Source organism: Gavialis gangeticus, unplaced genomic scaffold (assembly GCF_001723915.1).
Source record: "Gavialis gangeticus isolate Ggan-Ray unplaced genomic scaffold, GavGan_comp1, whole genome shotgun sequence".
Lineage (NCBI taxonomy): Eukaryota > Metazoa > Chordata > Crocodylia > Gavialidae > Gavialis > Gavialis gangeticus.
In genome coordinates, this window is record NW_017729018.1 from 14,980,819 (window position 1) to 14,999,389 (window position 18,571).

The 18,571-nt window shown below is 46.2% G+C and overlaps 2 protein-coding genes across 2 annotated transcripts in view; both read right to left on the reverse strand.

Annotated features, from left to right (window-relative positions):
* Positions 1-4,662: 4,662 nt before the first annotated feature.
* On the reverse strand, positions 4,663-12,971 carry TSPAN33 (tetraspanin 33). The gene is made up of 8 exons (XM_019513653.1): positions 11,536-12,971; positions 11,157-11,214; positions 9,354-9,478; positions 8,207-8,281; positions 7,616-7,711; positions 6,772-6,912; positions 6,128-6,289; positions 4,663-5,551 (listed from the first exon to the last, which is right to left on the reverse strand). Exons 1-8 carry the CDS (start codon positions 11,590-11,592, stop codon positions 5,459-5,461), a joined length of 807 nt encoding a protein of 268 aa, XP_019369198.1. The 5' UTR covers positions 11,593-12,971; the 3' UTR covers positions 4,663-5,458.
* Positions 12,972-14,142: 1,171 nt separating this feature from the next.
* TMEM38A (transmembrane protein 38A) overlaps positions 14,143-18,571 on the reverse strand; it is a 9,298-nt gene continuing 4,869 nt past the window's right edge. Inside the window, exons 3-6 of the mRNA XM_019513654.1 lie at positions 18,080-18,264; positions 17,353-17,440; positions 17,107-17,224; positions 14,143-16,408 (exon numbers count right to left, since the gene is read on the reverse strand). Coding sequence (XP_019369199.1) covers positions 16,181-16,408; positions 17,107-17,224; positions 17,353-17,440; positions 18,080-18,264 — 619 coding nt within the window. The 3' untranslated portion in view covers positions 14,143-16,180. The remainder of the gene's footprint in view (positions 16,409-17,106; positions 17,225-17,352; positions 17,441-18,079; positions 18,265-18,571) is intronic.

Sequence of the window (18,571 nt, forward strand, 5' to 3'; positions counted from 1 at the left end):
CCGCGGGCCCAGCACCGCCTGCGGGCAGAGGGGTGTCGGCCGGGCCCGTCTGCCCCGTGCCGCGCCGCCTCCCCGGCACTGGGGCTCCCGTGCGGCCTTGTACTCACGATGAAGCTGGGACCCACGGACAGTTTTTGGCAGGATTCAGTCTGCTCCAGGCACAGTTCTGTGTCGGTGTGAGCCGGGTCAGCCAGGTCACAAACACCCCACCTGAAGTCAATCATCTGCAGAACAGTTCAAAGCAGAAACAATGGCCGTGGTAGGAGAATAACCCCGCGTCACATAGCAAGGCTGTGGGGGATAAGGCTGTCCCATCACCTGTGCTTACAAAAACCAAACTGAAACCACCCGGTCCCATGTCCGCCTCTCTTACTTGAGCAGCTAGAAATGGGAAAGAGATACAGAGGCACTTAAAGCCTCTCCCCATGAATATCTGTCAGGACATGTGGTGGGGAGTTTGAACTGTGGGCAGCTGGTAGGTGGCTCTGTTTGTTCAAGTCGGGGAAGCTTGATAATCTGGGAAGTCTTTGTTACAATATTGGGATCCTGCAGTTACAGGGAAAATAAGACTGAGCCCTGGCATTGCAGCAGCCTCTTCCATGCCAAAAGTTCTGCGCAGTGGGTATGGAAAAGCTCCTGCAATAATATCTGACCCTGGGCGGAAGAACAAAGCAGCCCTTTGTTAGAGAGAGTGATGAATATTTTACCAGCTAGGATCTGGGAGTGAGAGGATGAACTCAGTAGCAAGTAAACCCAAATCCTTAAGGATATTGAGCTGCCTGACTCCTCACTGACATCCACAGGAGTTAGGTGCCTAAATGCCTTCTTAAGCATATGGCCTGGAAAGCCAGTACAGCTCTATCCTGCTGCTTCTTAGGGAAGGCAAGAAATTCAGGGAGCATTTTTGGAGCGAAGGTCACTTTTCTCGTCCCATGTACTTGTATGACCTCTGGACAAGGCTGGAAAGGCTGTGAGATAATAAGCAGAGGCAACAGCAATGCTTTGTACTAAACAGAACAGACAGTTTACCTCAAACATTAGGCCGTGCTTCTGACAGAAGGCCTGCAGCTGGGGACAGGCCGCCTCCAGCAGCGCCTCGCTCTCTCTGCTCGTATCTGCATGGAAGGACGTGTGCAACAGCACCGTGAAGAACCGTTGGTGTAGTTGTTAACCAAGAAAGTCTTGCAGTTGGAAGCTTGTCTGACTGTGAACTACAGAGCTGGTCCGGTAAAAGACACCATCCTAAGAAATCCTTGCCTCTCATATGTTGCTAATCAACTCACTTGCCACCTTCACTTGTCAAATGAAATGCTTGTTGAGGCAAATGGTTAGTCTTTCAAGCAGCCCTCATCACAGAATTGTCGGCGTATTACTTCATCAGTTACAGGCAATCATAGTTGCAAGGTTCACTTCAAAATCATAAAGGCTAGAAGCATCACCGTGGATGGATTTCATGTTTTACGTGTGCAAGCTTTTGAAGGAAATCACTGAGCCCCCAAAATGTGTCTCTACCACCAGTACACTTCACAATACTCAAATTCCTGTCCTGCCTGGGACTCGTGAACTCACTTAGCTATCTTGGTGGAAAAGCCCATGAGGACTCCCTCTATAGATGTGGTGGCATTTGGGAAGCTTCCCTGGCCACTGCTCTTGCTGTAATTGGGATAAAGAGGGCGGAGTTCTCCAGCAGCACCTTTTTAACAGTGCCCTGTTCACTGAATTAATCCAAACACAGAAAGTAAAAATAAACTATTCAAAACCCTAAATAGAGCAAACAGGGAAATGATTAGCACATGCAAATATCCCCTATTTCCATAAACACAGAAAGGCAAGCTCACACTGAGAAACATGCACGCTGGGCTGCTTGTTCCCTCGTGTAAGTGCACACCCCCATGCTCATGCAAATACCCACCTACTTGTACGTCTGTCATGCTCACATCTTTTGAAAAAAAGGAGAAGGAAAGGGAATGTGTTCCCACCTGCCTATGCAGTATCTTCTTAGGCTGCAAACTTTGCAGAGCAAGGATTGTATCTCCCTGTGTCTAAATCTTAGTGTCATGTACCTCTGGCATAACATAAATCAAAGGAGGCATTGCTGGAATTGGGGGGAATAAGCAGGTCCTGCAGATTTCCTTTAGGACAACTCTGAATAAAGAAGTGATGGCTAATGAACCTGTAGCAATGTCAGAAGAGGAAAAGACTCCCTTGGGCTGGGAATGACGGTGCCTGTGCTGGTGTGCAACAGGGAGCAGACTCCCTCATGTATCCCTTGGAATAACTCGTTAGTACTCTGTGTCTCATGTAGTTACAGGGGAATCTCTTTATTGCTTTACCTGTGGGGCCCTTTCCACCAGAGGATTTGTGTAACTTGCTTCTGTCATTCTCGCTAGGTCTCAAGGCACTTGGAACCACCCTCCCTTCTGAAACCAAGTGCACCACAACTAAGGCACCTGTTGTAAATGCAGCTGTCGCCCTAAGCATTAGCGTCTGGAATACACTGGGACAGACCCAGCTGGTTGTCTCTGATTGCACTGTGTTCCTTCCCAAGAGCACTGCGTTGGCAGCCTCCTGGCTAACTGCCTACTTATTGATCCCATTGGGGAAAGTCTTGCCCTCCAGAGAGGCAGCAGTAGTGTTGCCATGCTGGCCCTTCTTGTCCTGTGCCTGTGTAGTGGACATATCAGGCTCTTTTCTTTGGATGCAGGGAAGTAAGAAATGCAGAAGTCTCTCTCCTTGTGGAAGTGGGAGGGAGGTCAAAGCCTGCTTTCTCCTGATGACATTTAAGGGGAGGGTGAGTGTTTTCTGGGCGGGGGGAGGTTATGCTATATGCTTCGCAATTCCTGAAATCCTGAATTAATCACCATCTATCAGTTTTTGAGAGCACTTCCTCTGGCAAGGGGATCTTGGCAGGTGGGAGATCTAGGGACAGCGCCTAAGAATGGATCTCTTCCTAAATGCTTTTCTCCAGGGCATTAGTTAAGAACCCAATTCAAGGAGTCTGTTGCATCCAGCCTCCCTAAAGGTACAGGGAAAGCTGCCAGCCCTGTTGGCCCCAGCACCAACCAGCAGCTTTTCCCACTGTCCTTTGATACACTATAATACGCTGGCGGCTAACCCTGGCTGCACTGGCAATGCCATTAGTCAGCTCCCGCCCTGAATGGGGACAGAGTCCTTTTCTCCCAGACAACACATAGCTGCCACTGATGGTAGCATCTAACTGCATCGAATGCATCAGCTGCAGCGGCCTTTACCTTTAACACAGACCTGTAGCCCACAGAGAGGATTATGGGCTTTTTCTGAAGAAGGCAGCCAGCCCCCTTCTTGTAAGACCTGAACTCAGTCTCTCGGTAATCCTATAGGATTCAAGATCTCCTTGAGCTTATTTACCTGAGGAATCTGAGCTGATGAAAATTCGGACCAGACTGGAGGGCTGGAAGGGAAGAGGGACTGTCTTGCCTTGGAGAAGGTCCTGGCGTGCATCTGGGCTGAGGCAGCTGAGGCTCATGGTGGTATCTTCACTCCTTGACTCCTTCCTTGTTGGAGTCTGTTCTTGAGAGGAATCTGTTCAGAGGCACTTCTGAGTGGATCAACCTCCTCTAAACTTTCGCCTTCAGGGGTCCTTGCATCGTCCTGTGTGACCAATGATTGCGAGGTTTTGTTCCTTCAGTTTTAAACAGGGATCAGTAAAACCCTCATCTATTCTGAAGGAGATCTGAGAAAAACCTGGAGCTTAGTGTCTGTGCTGAGCAGTGTAAAACTTGACTGTATCACAGAACAGATTAGCAATTCTCAAGATGATGACTATCCCTATAGCAACCAGTGTTTGTTCCTTGGTTACAATCCCAGGGGTCTCTTTCCAGGGCTCCAAAGGTGCCATCCTCCTTTATGCTTTCTGTAAGGAGATACACACCTGAGGCCCTTCTACTTATCAGCTTGGTCTATTTAGGAATATTTGCCACCATGTTCCAGCAGTGGGCAGATGGAATAGTGCTTGCAACACTTAAAATGGGCCCAGACAGGGTTCAGGCATCCTTCCTACCTGTTTAAACTAGATGTAATGACACATGGCTCATCTGCACTAGACTTTCATCAACCTGTAAGAGAGCAAAATTACTAAAATATCTTGATTTAAAAAATATTCCCGATAGATTTGCCGTGTGTATAGTGACCTCTGAAATCTGTGATGCATCTCTTCATCCATGGTGACAAGTACAAATACAGGACACAGAAGAAAGGCTGACAGAGAAACTTTAATATTGTACAAGAAACATCATCAGCACCATCCTGGGGCAAACAGTGACTTTCCCTGTTTACAAAGAAGTCTTTAATGTGCTAAGTGAGGCAACAGCTAATGATAAGACTCCAATGTCAGGAGCCTCTTGTCTTTTCACTGGGGGTATGGAATTATTTTGTACAGACGGATCTCTCCTTGTCCACGTGCTTGTCAGGCTGCAGAAGAACTTCTCACTCTCAGATGTACAATTCTACAGAACAGATGGTACAGCGAAGAGGAAAATGCCAGTGTCTCAAAGTTTCCTCAGCTGAAGGTAGCAGCAAACTTCAGGTCAAGCAATCACATTTGCAGTTACCAGCAGTTCTTTCCAGGCTATGGCAGCTTCACCAACTACAGACTTCAGATTATTTTGTAAAACTGCAAGGAAACGGAGAACAAACAACAAAACAAAAACAAAAAGTGGATCTGCTGATAAGTAGTGAGGAATACCTGTTGAAGTGAAATTAGAACAGCACTGTCTGGCCTCTGACAGGTGATGACAAAATACAGTCCTGAAAGTTTTGTTCCTCGATAAGACAATCCTGGTTGTAATTTGTGTAGTTAAAATGTTCAAGATGAAGATGAACACCAAACTCAGATACAAAACCTTCCAAGGCTATCCTAGCTAGTGGCCTCAACAGAAGGGGTTTTAAAGAGCTGGTACGTCATGGAAAATAGGGGAAATAACTGATTGGAAACGGTTATGTCTTTAGGGCAAATGTCTCCATTCCTGTCCCTGTTGTTACTGTAGGGAGTGTCACTTTTGAAAGGTTTCAGAACTTCCCTGATCCACTCCGATCCTCCCATTCAGGTAAGAATCCTCTGAGTGTTACTAAAGCAGCGCACTGTGAACTCACATGCAGGGATCTCTAGTGTAGGTGGAAAATAAGCAGCAGAAATTTTGGGAGAGAGACTGGTTTTGTGCAGGCGTTCCTTGTGATAAAAAAAATGGAAGGAGAGAGAGAGAGAGTGTTGTTTCCATCAGATGATGTTGGTGACGAGAGGCCTCTTAGCGTACTTATCTCTGTCTTGCGCACAGAATACACTCCACGGTATCTTTTCATTCACATGGGCATGAGTCATGGTCCTCTTTGGGGTATTCACAGCATTGTCAATACAGTTAGTTTTTTCTCTGTAGCCTAAGCGGTGTCAAAGACCACTTTGAGTTCATCCTAGGAGCAGGTCTTATTTCTCAGGGCATCTCCTCATGCTTTGCCGTTTCTGTATGATGAAGTTGATCTGGTAGATAAGCATCGTGGCCAGGGAAAAGACAAGAACCTGCAAGGGAAGAAGACATGAGGCTGGATTTACCAAGACCTGAAAGCAGACATCCATAAGGGGCATAAAGCTAGAGAGTGCTGTAGAAGAGGCCACAAAATTTGCTTCCAATTTGCCTAGCCAGGGACTGCATGTCACATTGGCTTACATGGGAGCTGCAAGGGCTCAGCCCACCTGAAACTGTGGCTACTTTGTTCAGGGGTCTGGATACTACTGTTAATATGCTCCTATATTATTATTTTTACTTGTGGATATAGATGTCTAATTTCTTATACCAAATGTAAAAACTGAGGATTTAGCTTAACCAAATCTATTCCAAAATGAATGTAGTAAAATCAGTGCAAGCCTTTAAATAATATACTTAAATCAGTTTAACTCTTGTTTATATCATTTGGTTCAACCAAGCTGATAACCTATGGAGGCAAGCTAAACTGATGTGTCAGTAGCTTACCAGTGAGAAAAAAATTGGATAAATCTGTCTAATTCTTGCTTCTAAGTTCAATATTTTTTCAGGAGTTTGTATTGGTTTAAACTAATTGACTTTTCTAGGCCTTACTTTTGTTCAGTCTCAGTTACCTCCAGGACAAACAATCCTATTGCTAGCCCTGCAACTAGCATCAAGTTTCTTTGTCCCCAGCTGACAATCTTCTCCAAGCAGCCCTCAGTATAAATCAGGCTCTCTGCTTTCCACAGTCTCAGATTCTGGGTCCCATAACCACACATGGTGTTGAGAACGCTCTGCAGGGAAGGAGGGTACAGCTAGAGTGAGAGTGGAACAGAAGTGGCACTCGATGAGGGGTGAAGGCACAGGTGATATGTCAAGGTAAAAACCAGAATGGTATAGTATGCTGCTTTGCTCTTGGTGTTCTTGTTAGCCACATCATAAACAGAAAGCATATCTACTGGTTAGAACAGGGAACGTGGGATCAAGAGACCTGGTTTCTATTTGCAGTTCTACCACAGACTTGCTGTGCATTCTTAGACAAGTCACTTCCCTTCTCTGTGCCTCGCTTTCCCTTTCTGTGCAGTGGAGACGATGGCAAACTGCTTTGATAGCTGGATCTGAGAGATCCTGTGTAAATTCAACGTATTACCTTCCTTCTCTTTGACTTGTTGGAAGCAAATACAACTACATGCTGAAGGTTGTTTTATCATCATCATTATCCAAAGAACTGGGCAGTTACATTTCCCACCCTAAGTTATAGCCAAACTTGACTTACTGTGAGAACTGTTCCTTTATCCTCTTGGGTGCAGCAGGAGAAAGGCACAGCACAGCGCTCCAGGCTGGGGTTGGAGTCTCGACACTCAAAGTAAATGTTCTGGGACCAGTCCTTGTAGGAATGCACTCCACAGCATTCAAACTGAGAGAGCAAGGCCAAAAATGGAGACCTTGGATAACTGTTGGCTTCCTCAGGGCCATAGGTGTACACAGGACTGTACAGAATAGAGTCTGAGAAGAGCTTTGAGAGCAGTTACCTGTAAGAGTCAGCTACCCAGGGACTCCTTACACTCCAGCTAAAGAGAGCTGTAGCCTTTTGAATGCAGCTCCCCCAACCTAGTCTGAGCAGGGCTCACCGATGAGCCACAGGTGCGTTTGACTAGCTCCCTCCATGTGTTCATGCAGAGAACCTGATACTAGCATTAGGAATTTGATTTGAATGTGGCTGAGAGGCAGCACCTCTGCTCTGATGCAAGTGAGGAACAAAGATGGAAGGTTTTCCCAAACTGGTCCAGGGTGAAATTTCACTATGTTCGTAGTTTCCTTGACAGTAATGCCAGCAGCAGCAGCTCTATGGCACTGAAAGCCACACCAAGACCATTTTTATTTCTAAGTTGTAAAGTGCAGAAAAAACAAAGTCCTGGCTGGGTAGCCCAGGAGGTGATGAAAGCTGGCTGCTGTGGTCCTGGCACTAGACTGCTTGTGTATTCAGGGGCAGAAGGCTGGCATTGGCAGCTCAGCACTGGCTAGGGACATGGACCTGGGGTCTCTTTAATTATTTAGCACCTTCTGAAATAATTAAGCAGCAAAACATGATACAAGACTAACAGGAGTTTTGAAATTACCTTTTTCTGTATATAGTCAATGAGATTCTGTAAGTCCAGGTCATCCCGATAACTGGAGATAGCTTTCCCCATAAGAAATGCTGCCTTCTCCATCACCTGCAAGACCAAGAGATGATGTAGTTTTCATTGCCAGCCAGGTAGATTCACTGACTTGCTGTTTTCCTCCCTCCACCTCCCCAACCCATCTGCTTCCTCTCTGGGCCCAAGATGCTTACACCTATGAAAACAACCCCTGGCAGGCACCTCTGAAAAAAGAGCTCTCACTTTCTCCATTTATTTACCATAAAATACAGATGGAGCAGGTTGATCTGTATCCTTTTTGGCAGGCAACGGATAAAATAAAGATTATTCTTTATTGTATAATTAGCTAGCACATTCCTAGCCACCCAGTTAGATAGGCATAGGAGATGCTAAGTCTTGTATGTAAGAGGACAAATTGAGGCTTGGATGCGGGAAAAGGGAGAGACTTGCCCATGGCTACAGAGAAAGTCTATGGGAGAGCCAGCAACAGGCTACAAAAATCACAGTTCTCTAGACCAGTGCTCAGATGACAAGGCAGAATATCTGCATTGAAGTTTGCTGTGGATTTACCATGCCGGAGAAGAGGAATCCCAGAACAGCAGCCACGATCTGGAGGATCAGTACAATTAGCAGTGTCCAGGCAAACTGTAGAATGAAAGATTGAGATCAAGACTGAGAGCAGCCCTCTCCCTTTGAGCTTTGGTACCAGAGCTCCCTGGGGCTGGGGGTGTTCTGCTGGTGCTGTAGAGTGCAGCTCACTGAGTGCGCGCTGCTTACACCTATGACTGGAGTGCCATCAAGACTCCCCCTGCCTCCAAGACTCCAGTGGAAGGAGCTGGCATCAAGGCCTGGCAGTGGCTCAGGAAGTCAACTCAAAGAACAGGATAGTAAATAAAGTTCATCTGAAAATCCAGCACAGCTACAGAGAATCCAAGGGCAAATTTACCCAGTGCTAATGATAAACATTAGGGGACCTGATCTGAGAGGAGGAAGCTTCTCTTTTGTATAGACGATCACATTAAATCTAATCAAAGGGGGCTTGCTGTTGTTTGCTATTTTAAAAAAAAGCCTTTCCAGCTACATGTTGGATTCTGTCAGACTAAAGAAGTTCCAACCTCTGTTCATCAGGCTTGTTTTTCTGTGTTCTCACCTGTAGCTTGCCTTGTGCCTTAGGGCCCCTCCTCTCCCCCAAGGTAACCTCACACCAGTACCTGGCACAATGTCACATTTGCCAACTCTTTGAGAAATGTGGACCCTGCAATTTGGAAGTAGTTGTGGAATATAATGGGTGAATATTATAAACGGCACTTTGGAACAAATAGGCCAAATGGAAAAATGTTGGTGCATGTGTGAGAAACAGGCAGTTCCATAGTCATCAAGGAGACTGAACTGGCGCAGCCAGCAGCTGTTCTTTGTTGGAAGTGGAGTTGTAGAGGTGATGTTGCCATTGCAACTCCTAATTGCTGAGAAGATTTTTGAATGATCAGAAATTAGCTAGCTTGTACATTGACTGTCTCCTCTCCTTGCTAGTTGTGCAGCTGGGGAGCTATTATTCCCTGACCAGAATTGGTGTTTTAGTGAAGGTGGAATGGGATTGCACTATGTTTGTTGTGGTCGCTTTGGCAGCAGGAGTTTGCCTAGTGAGGCAGTCTGAGGCACAGGCCTCAATGTCTGTGCCTGGTCAGCTAGAAGGAAACATCTGCTGGCTTTTCCTTACAATTTTCAGAAGCATAGGGAGGTCACGGAGGGCTCCCGTGCACCCAGCAAAAGTGATAGCAAACATGAGGATCCCCACAGTGAGCAGGATGAGCGAAGGGTCCACAAGGAGCGAGTCCACAGCACCTGGCAGAAAGTGAAACCAAAGCGAACTGAAAAATCCTGAGGCAAGTCTGGTCCACCCCTCCCCTACAAAAGACCAATGGTGGATATAGGACACATGGAAAAACTGGACCAGCTCCAACAACAGCCTCCTTGTTGCTGTTCCTTTCCCTATGATAAGCCCCAAGCCCGTTCTGGAAACCAAGTTCCTCCCCCACTCTTCAGTCACCCAGGGGAGTGTCCTCTCCTCACAGGGCCAAACGATCAAAGGTTTGCACCCCAGAGTTTGTATGTACAGTTTCTGAACAAGCTTGTCCCCTTGTGGTGGAAATCCTTCTGGGTAGAGGATGTGTTACCCTTGTGTCTCCTGCCTTCTTTCTGTGGCTCTTTCCTTTGACCCAATGATCCATAATGTGGGCTGGGATGCTCTGTGGCTGTGGTGTTTAGGAGGGGCTGAGCTGGATGTCCTGGTGGATCCTTTAAGGCAAGTATTTATTACGTTGTTGTGTGCAGTTGTAGGGGACTGGATGTGATGGTCTGAGAGTCCTGTATTCCTCTCGCTCACTCTATGCAAAAGCCAGAGCCACCACTCAGTAAGTATAAAGTAGTGCACTGGAGGGGAGGGGAGTCAGGTGCATCCTAAACCAGGACTTGATGGCAGATGCTGGCCTGTGGAGTCCAGTCTCCTGTGTTTGTGGGCCAGCATTTACCCAAGGACTTCCAAAAAGGCTGTAGAGGGTCATGGGTTGGTGAGAGGAGCTTTTCTCTTCCCTCACCTTAGGTTACTTTGCAGAAGTCTTGGGCATGGGGTAACCCCTGTTTAATCACGTGAAATGTTTGTTGAATGTTGCTGAAGGACCTGTTTGTGTCAGCTATGAGGTATGAGACAATTATGTGGTTGGTAGTAGTTGTGCTGGCTTTGCCCCACGTGTGGGGGTGACTTGAAGGAATTGCAGTGGAGGGTGACTACGAGAGCTGCTGGTCAGAGGTAATAACACAGAGCTCATCTCCATACGTTGTGCAGTCATTGCAGACCTCCCTGCAATTAGCCTCAAGTTACTGAGATAGACAAGTGCCAGGGTGCCAAGGGATCTGCAGAACCATGCCCTCTGCAGGATGCAGTGGGGTAAACCTCACCCTTTGGGAAGTCCTGCCCTTACCCAGTCATGCCTGCTCCCCTCTGGGTCAGCCATCGAGCAGACGGCTGGCAAGTGTCTGCGCAGTGTGTCTCCTTCAGACTTTGAATGGCTTTCTAAGGCGTTGCCTCCAGGTTCTGTCCAGATTCTCTCCTGACTGTGCCACAGAACAGGTAACTGTCTGCAGTCTTTATAGGTGTATTAGGTTTTAAGCTATTGTTAAGCTGAATCTCAATAACTAGGCCAGGATGAAAGTGAAGGCAGTTATAGTTTGGAGGCTGTGGTGTTGATGGGAGATGCCGGGTCCTGAGGCCATTCATGAGAGCATTGCATTGAGCAGACGGCTAGCCAGCATCTGTTCAGCCCTCCTATGCCTGATGCTCTGAGGAAGGGGTGGGGTTTCAGGTGGGATATGGCATGGCTCAACTGCCTCATGCTGAAGGCATGGTTGGGCAGATAGCCAGTGGAAGAAAAGCCAGCAGCTTCCTTAGCTTTACCTGATGAGATCCAGTTTTACTCAAACTCCAGCTGTGTAGCTCAGGGCGGGACAGGAAACTGGTACTTACTTGCCTCCTTGGAGAGTTTGGCATAAATCCCGACTGCTACCATAAGCCCACTGGCCACCTGGGAAAGAAGAATCAGAGACACGTTCCTCATAACAGTTTTGATATCAAAACTGCTAGTGGTACATCATTTCTAGGGAAATATGAGACATTAGTACAGCCCAAGGAGAGAAACAGGAATTGCAGTCTTCCTAAGGGAAGCTGGAGACCAAATTACTGATTTCAAAGCATCCAGAGCTCTAGTTTCCTTCTCAGATGGCCTCAGCCTTGCAGCAGGCCAGCCTGGCTTCTGACTGAGGCAGTGTTGAAGGTGAGTTTCCCCACAGGCAGGAAATTTGCAGCCCCACCCTGGACCTGGCAGGCCAAGTCTGCTTAGACTCACCCAGAAGAGGTAACAGGAGACAAACAGAGTGTATTTGATGAGCTGATTTGTTCTCATTGTTCACGTCCTGCAGTCCCTCGGGATTAGAGCAATCCTCTGTCAGCGGGAGAGTTGATTTCTTTGCTGACTCCTGCTGCCTGGGTCACATGCTCTAGGGCGTGTTACATGCACAAGGGAAGAAGATTTCCAACATGTACAGTCAGGTTTGCCACATTCCTGGTGTAAGTGACCTGCCTGTTTCCGTCCCTCCTGCTGCTGCCCTCAGACAGATGAACGAGGCAAGACAAGCTACTGACCTCAGGACCGTGAACACCTTGGAAGAAGGAGTCAAGGGCAAGCACGGCAGTTGGGTGAGGTATTCTTCTATTCAGATCACAGAGTAAAGGATCTTGGACTGAAACTGGCCCAGCTGCCAGTGAAGAGAAACTGGATTTGGAAAGGTTAGTTTCTGGAAGCTGGGAGTCCCTTGGGCAGAGCTCATTGCGAAGGCACCAGGCTCACTTTGGAAGTGGAATGAGTTATGGGCTTACAGCTGGAATGGGAACCCCACAAGAGCTGGCCCCTGCAGAAAGAGAGATGATTCAATAAGATTAGGCTCCAAACTGAACATGGTGAAAGGTGCCAGACAAGCTTCACGTCAACCACAACATGGGGTGGTACATGCAGCAGTCAGGTTGCTTTGACTTTGCTGTTCTAGCCTGTGCATCTCCAAAGAGACCTGACCATTACTGGGGCATTTACTGACCCCCAATGATGTGCCATGCATCCTTGCCTCCTTGTTGCTGACACTATTGCTGATCCCCATTCGGTATTTTTTGTACTTGCCTCTGCAGCTGATTTGGTTCATTCAGGAGCTTGTGAGTTCATGGCTTGTGGTAGAAGGTGAGAAGTTGGTGTTGGACAAGAGGGTTGGGATGGGGCACTCTCTCACGGGCTGGGCTGTGGATGCCCTCAAGGTACCAGGGAGATGTCTCCCATGCAGCTCCCATATTGTGTAGTTACTTACTGTGCTTCAGACCCTTTGCACCAGGCGGCGCCTTTGCATTGCGTCCTGCTATAGGATGAATGTTGATGTCTTGGATTTTACCATATTTACTCTATTAGAAGTCAAGGAACAATCCCCTCACCTTACAATGGAGCACAGGGTGGGAGGCAGCTGTATCCTGTAGTACCAAGGAGGCAGACTACCTAATCCATGTTTTATCTTGACCACTGGGATTCCCCACTCAGCTGGAATTCCCCATGGCATTACTATCTGGGCACAGTTTGAAAGAATACATGATCTGTACCCAGTAGGAGTAAAGGAAAATGGAAGACAAAAGCATTGGGCATTTTAGGTTTTTCTCTAATGTGATGGCTTTTGCCATTTCCCTTGTAAGCTTTTTGGTGTGGGAATTTTGGTTTTTTTTTTTTTTTTGTGCAGCTTCTCCTTCCTGCCTTGTGTGTGGGAGGGAAACCTCTGTGCATTTTCTACATAAATACTCTTAGGCCTCTTTAACATGCAAAATAGGGGGTTCACAGCTTTTATACCCCTGATCATAAGCTCATTCTGTAGTGGCAAAACCTGAAGACACTTGGAACTCTTTGGAATGGGAAAGAAAGAGATACTTGTCAGGCAAGAGAAAGTACTTAGAGCAGTGACTGTGAACTGCCTGAAAGGCTCTGCCAGCTCTAGTAGGCAGGATGCCTATATAGTACCAGGGTCACTTTGTCAGTTAAACCTAGGGTTACGATCATGCCAGCGTTGATATCAGCAGAGTTATCAGATTGTAACATCTCCTCTGTAGAACTCCAGGTTCCAGCAGGCTTCCTTCCACCCCTGCTCTGCTGCACAGATGCCAGAGCTGAGCTTGGTGATGCAGGAGTGGCTACAGCTCTCACCCTGCACAGCCTCACTCAGAGTAGTGGAGTTTTCTATCTTGGCAGCTGAACTCTGAAACTGCTCAGGACTGGAAAATGTCCCTTGCAGGCTTACAAAATGTGCTTTCCATGGGACATTTATTCTAGGTCTTGTAAAAAGATGAAAGGAGTACCAGTTATTGGCCAGTCTAGTGTTCCTTGTAAAGACAGTGAGCGCTTCAATATTTAGTCCTAGATGATAACACCAACTGCTGAAAAAACACTTGAGTAGAGTAGAAAAAGGCTGAAGCAGAAAAATCACACACCTAGGGGTCTCTCTCTTGTAGAGTTCATGTTGACAAATACACTTTCAATACATAATGACACACTGAAACAGAAATGTACCTGCTACTGTGTGTGCACGTCTGCCCGTCCTGGGGTGAAGTTGCAAAATATATAGAGGGAAAGAGAATTTCTAGTCCAGCACAGCTAGGGAAACTATTAAGCCTCCACAAAGTTATGTCTTCTCCCAACACCCCTCGTGACTAATTTAGACTAAACACAACAATGGCAGTTGGTGGTTACCATGAAATCTCGTTAAAGACCAGACCCTAGCTATGTTTCTGGACATGCTCAGCTTTGATTTACAGTAAATGTTAGTGTTGTTGGGCCAGGGGTCAAACTGGTTTAGGTACCTCCCAGAAGCCTTTTGTAACTGCAGCATTTCTGGCACTGGAGAAAGTAAAAAGAAAATGCATAGGTCCCTCCTGAGTGTCGCCTTGAGTCACTTCACAATTCTTTATTTTGCTGATGCCTGTTATAAAACACCACATTTCCTTGAATCAGACATTCCACAGAATATTAAACATATCCTGGTGCTGGTTGGAGGAACAGCAGGTTTCAGTAAAACAAGACCTATTAAAATAGAAAGCTGTCAGGCTTATTCCACTTTCCAAAGGAAGTGAGGGAAGGTCACAAAGTTAAGGCACTTTCAAAACCCAGAAGCACAATTAATTTGACTTCTATATTGGCTTTAGTCCTGTTGTACATAGGCATCAGTTTAGGGTTACATCTACCAGTCCCTTTCACAAAATCATGCTGGGCAACCAATTTGCACTTATTTCAGTAATCATATTGATTCAGTTTGGGAGCACGAGAAGAGTTGGATTTCTGAAACTCTCTGATTTATGCCTTGCCTCCAAATACCTCTTCCACTATCCTCAAGGTCAGAGTTGCAGCAATAAACCCTCCAGGTGAGGGTGACAAGATGCAGCTCACTGACAGCCCAACACTGTTCCCTAGGCGCCGCTTGGGGCAGAACACACCAGCCCTACCTACAGCAGCCACCCCAGCCTAGCTGGTCAGGAGGTTGAGATACATGAGTGGATCTTTGCATGACAGTGTCCAAAGCCACAGTTAAAAATAAGAAACAAGATACTCTATGCATAAGTATAGTCTGAAACCAGTTTAAACCCCTAACTGTTCACTGAGCAGGACATGGCAAAACTGGCTGAATCCTCAATTAGCCAAGCAAGGGCATTTTTTGTTTTACCTTCTGTTTCACTTGTCTACTTGATTAAGGCCCTTGTCATAGGCCAGTACAGTGGCCACGAGGTTGTCTTTTGAGGATTTGCAAAGAATTTTCAGATTTCCTCAGCTGGCATGCTCCAGTCAGGTTAATCTAAAATCCATCTCCTTGGTTTTTTAAAAATGTTAACTTAAGAGAAAAGTAAATCTTCCTTCCAGCAGAGAGAGAATTTAGGCCAGTTCCTAGTATACTATGAACATTTTATCACCAGCAAGGACGAGTGTGGAACTGGGCTCTTCTCAAATCCGCCCAGTTGTGTAAATACAAATTCACAGCTCCTTTTAAAAACCAGCTTTAGGGCCCAAGAGTTTGGTGCCCTGGCTATAATAAATAACAATAAATAACTTAACATTTACATAGTCTTATATCCCACAGGATTAGAAACAAACTTCAAGCTATAGGGGATTCACTTCACTTCCAAATGACATGCAGTCAGTGCCGGAGTGGGACACCAGTTGTTAGCAGTACACAGCAGCGCTATGTAGCAGTATGTAGCACTTAATACTTGACATCATTGAAGCTGTTACAAATACAGATCAAGATAAGGAAACTAAAGAGAGAGGTTATATACATTAAGAATGGTAAGGGAAATTTGGACGAGCAGGATGAAATACCCAAAGTGGAATTTGGCCAGGACACCAAGGCTGATGTCCTTTAATGCACACGGGACAAGCCATATCAGTCTGAGACCTTGCATTGTACTACCTTGTTGCCATCCTACCTACAGCAGTTGAGAAGCCCGAGCTCAGCTTCAGAGACAAGTGGTCAGTGCTAAAAAAAAAAAAAAAAAAAAATCTAATTTCCACATGATTGCTGCCTGTAGGCTGCCCAGGTTAGTTAAAACTTGAAGGAATTTGTAAGGCGTAAGAATACAAGTTAGCTCTTGAAAGAACGATGAGTGTGTGAGCAAGTGGGAGGCAGAGGTGTTAGAGTAACTGAACATGCTGCATCATGGTTGCTGACGGGATTGGAACTTATGCCCAAATGTCACCCTGGCACAAACATAAACCCTCTCTAAATAAGGGGCTCAGAAAAAGAGACGAGGCCACGAAGCTAACAGTGGGACTGAGTGCACAGTTGAAATTTAGGAACCTCTATGGTAGTCCTGGCTTCCACCCCTCTCCTCTGGAGTATCAGGGGGAAGAAATGAAAGATATGTGAGGTCACAGCTCTGAGGCGTTCTTTGCTGCCATGTTCACTGTGCACAACAGATTTTTCTTATTCAGCCTTTTTCGCTTTCCGTTTCCTCGTGCCTTCATTCAGCTCCTCCTTAGATTTTGCAGGAGGCTGAGGAGAGAGCGCAGGTGAAGCATCATGGGAACCCCCATGATGGTCGTGATGGTGATTGTCGTGCCCACCGGAAACAGAGCCAAAGAGAACTGGACAGATGAAGTCTTCGACTGGAGCAAATGGTGAAGCATGAGAATGAGTTGCTGTCATGAACACCTGCCATACAGCAATGAAGACAGGAAGTTACAGATCACACCTTTTAACAGCAAAATGACAAGGGGCCCACTCCTGTCCCTGTCCTTTGGTAAGTGGAATCAGTGTTGCTAAAGGGCTTGGGTCCTGTTGTACTTGGACCCCATTCCAAACCTCCTGATTCTCAAGCAAGCCAGCTCTAGTGGGAACAGCAAAGGCCTTCAGTAACAGTGAGGGGATTGCCAAAAACTCAGTCCAAGAGCTTGTCCTAGGATTTCTCGTGAAGGGTAGATAATGGAGTCTTTGCATTGCCATTTTACTTCCCTAGTGAATTATAACCTTGTTCTCGTTGATGATACCATATTCAACATTTCATTATTTTATGAAACTTTCACTTGCAACACACACTGAGCAAAACACAAACTGCATTTGAAAAACCTTGAATGTTAGGAACTGTTGCATTGGATGAAATCTGACTGAATTAAACAATATCCTGGAACTGAGAGTTTGATCAGCTCCCACAACCTGACTGTACTCCTGTGGTGATATCTTCCCCATCATCCTGACTTCAGATCCCTGTGGTAATATATCTCCTAAACTGACCTCACGTCCCCTGTTCATATATACCACTGCCTGCCTGATCCATGCCCCTGCGGGAATGTATATCCCTTCTTTCCCTCAGTTTTATGCATGCTTTAGCAGAAAATTTACTGTAAACTCACTTTGCAAACAATCATAAACATGGTGAAGAAGAAGATGAGGTTGGCCTTAGAGATGGGGAGCCAGTGAGTTTGTTGCAGGGTGAAGAAGATTGCTCCATACAGACTAGCTTTCGTTGGGCTAAAAAAGAAAGTGAGGAAGTCTTATTACATACAGCTGGTCAGGAAGAATTACACGAGGAACAAAGACACGCTGGTTGTGGGTAGCCCTGATTTCAGTGTGAGAGAATCTGCAGTGTAGCTACTTACAAGGACATATGCAGAATTTCATTTGTTTCTGGCTTCCAGATTCCACGCAGCAACTGCTCAAAGTTAGACATCAAGGCAACACCAGAACCTGTGAAACCATGGAAGCTGAGGCTGTGAAATGGTACTTCCATTAGAGTTCATTTCCAAAAGAACCAAGACAGTCCTAGGAACCAGGATTATGTTGATCAGAATAAAAAGGTCACGAGACCCATTTCTGATTGCAACGAGTCATCCTGGAACCAACAGCAGAGTAAAGCTCTGTAAGTATTGCCAGATGTAAGGACCACATCCTAACTGGTATGGCTTTAATGGCCCACAACCTTTCCTAGCCAACGCTTCAAGGAAAAGGGACCTAGGCCATCAGCCCTGGATAGAAACTCCCTGAAAAATGTACAGGTGAAAGCCGTGGGTGGCAGAGCACAGGAAGGGGAACAGAGAGCCCCTGACTGGATTCCCAGAATAACTCAAAGTGGAGCCTTAGGCAAGTCACCCTCCTCTCCACTTCAGTTTCCCTATTATTAAAATGGAAACAATGACAGTTACAAATGTTCAGTGAGGATTCATTAATTGTTGCATTTGGCTTCATAATAACCAGGAACCAATCAACTTCCTCCCTTTACCTCTACTGAGGGATACAAGGCAGTGCCTCTGCTGCAATCTCAAACTCTTCTGCTTCCATGCAGAGGCTGAACGCACCACATGTCTGCTTCACCATCATGGGATTTACCTTTGACCCATCCAGTAGCTACCATAATGAACCAACCATCGTGGTAATGGTGATGAGCATGGTGGACTCCAACAGCAATTTTACGAACTCTGACCACCTCCTTCATTGCCACAAAGATAAGCTTCACAGGGAGAAAGCTCACACACTTGTAAAAAAGGTTCATGGGGCAGTAAAATATCAAATACCTGGAACAAAAACACAAAAAGTTCAGAGGCATACCTGTTTGCCCTGGTCTGGAGTAAAGGACAGGCTAGCAGCAGTAGTCTGCACAGGGCACCAAAATTCCCCTTTCTTACTGAGAAACTAAACTTTTGGGTCACTATTGCTGAATTTTGCAGACATTCTAATATTACAGTCTTCAAAAATTGCCTCTAAAATTCCACTGAAGTGCTTGTGCTTCCTTTCAGTGCACTCCATGCTGCCTCAAAGACTGCTTGTGCCCAGGGCCAGCGAAAGGTTTACCTTTTTGTGGGGGGGGGGGGGGGGGGGGGG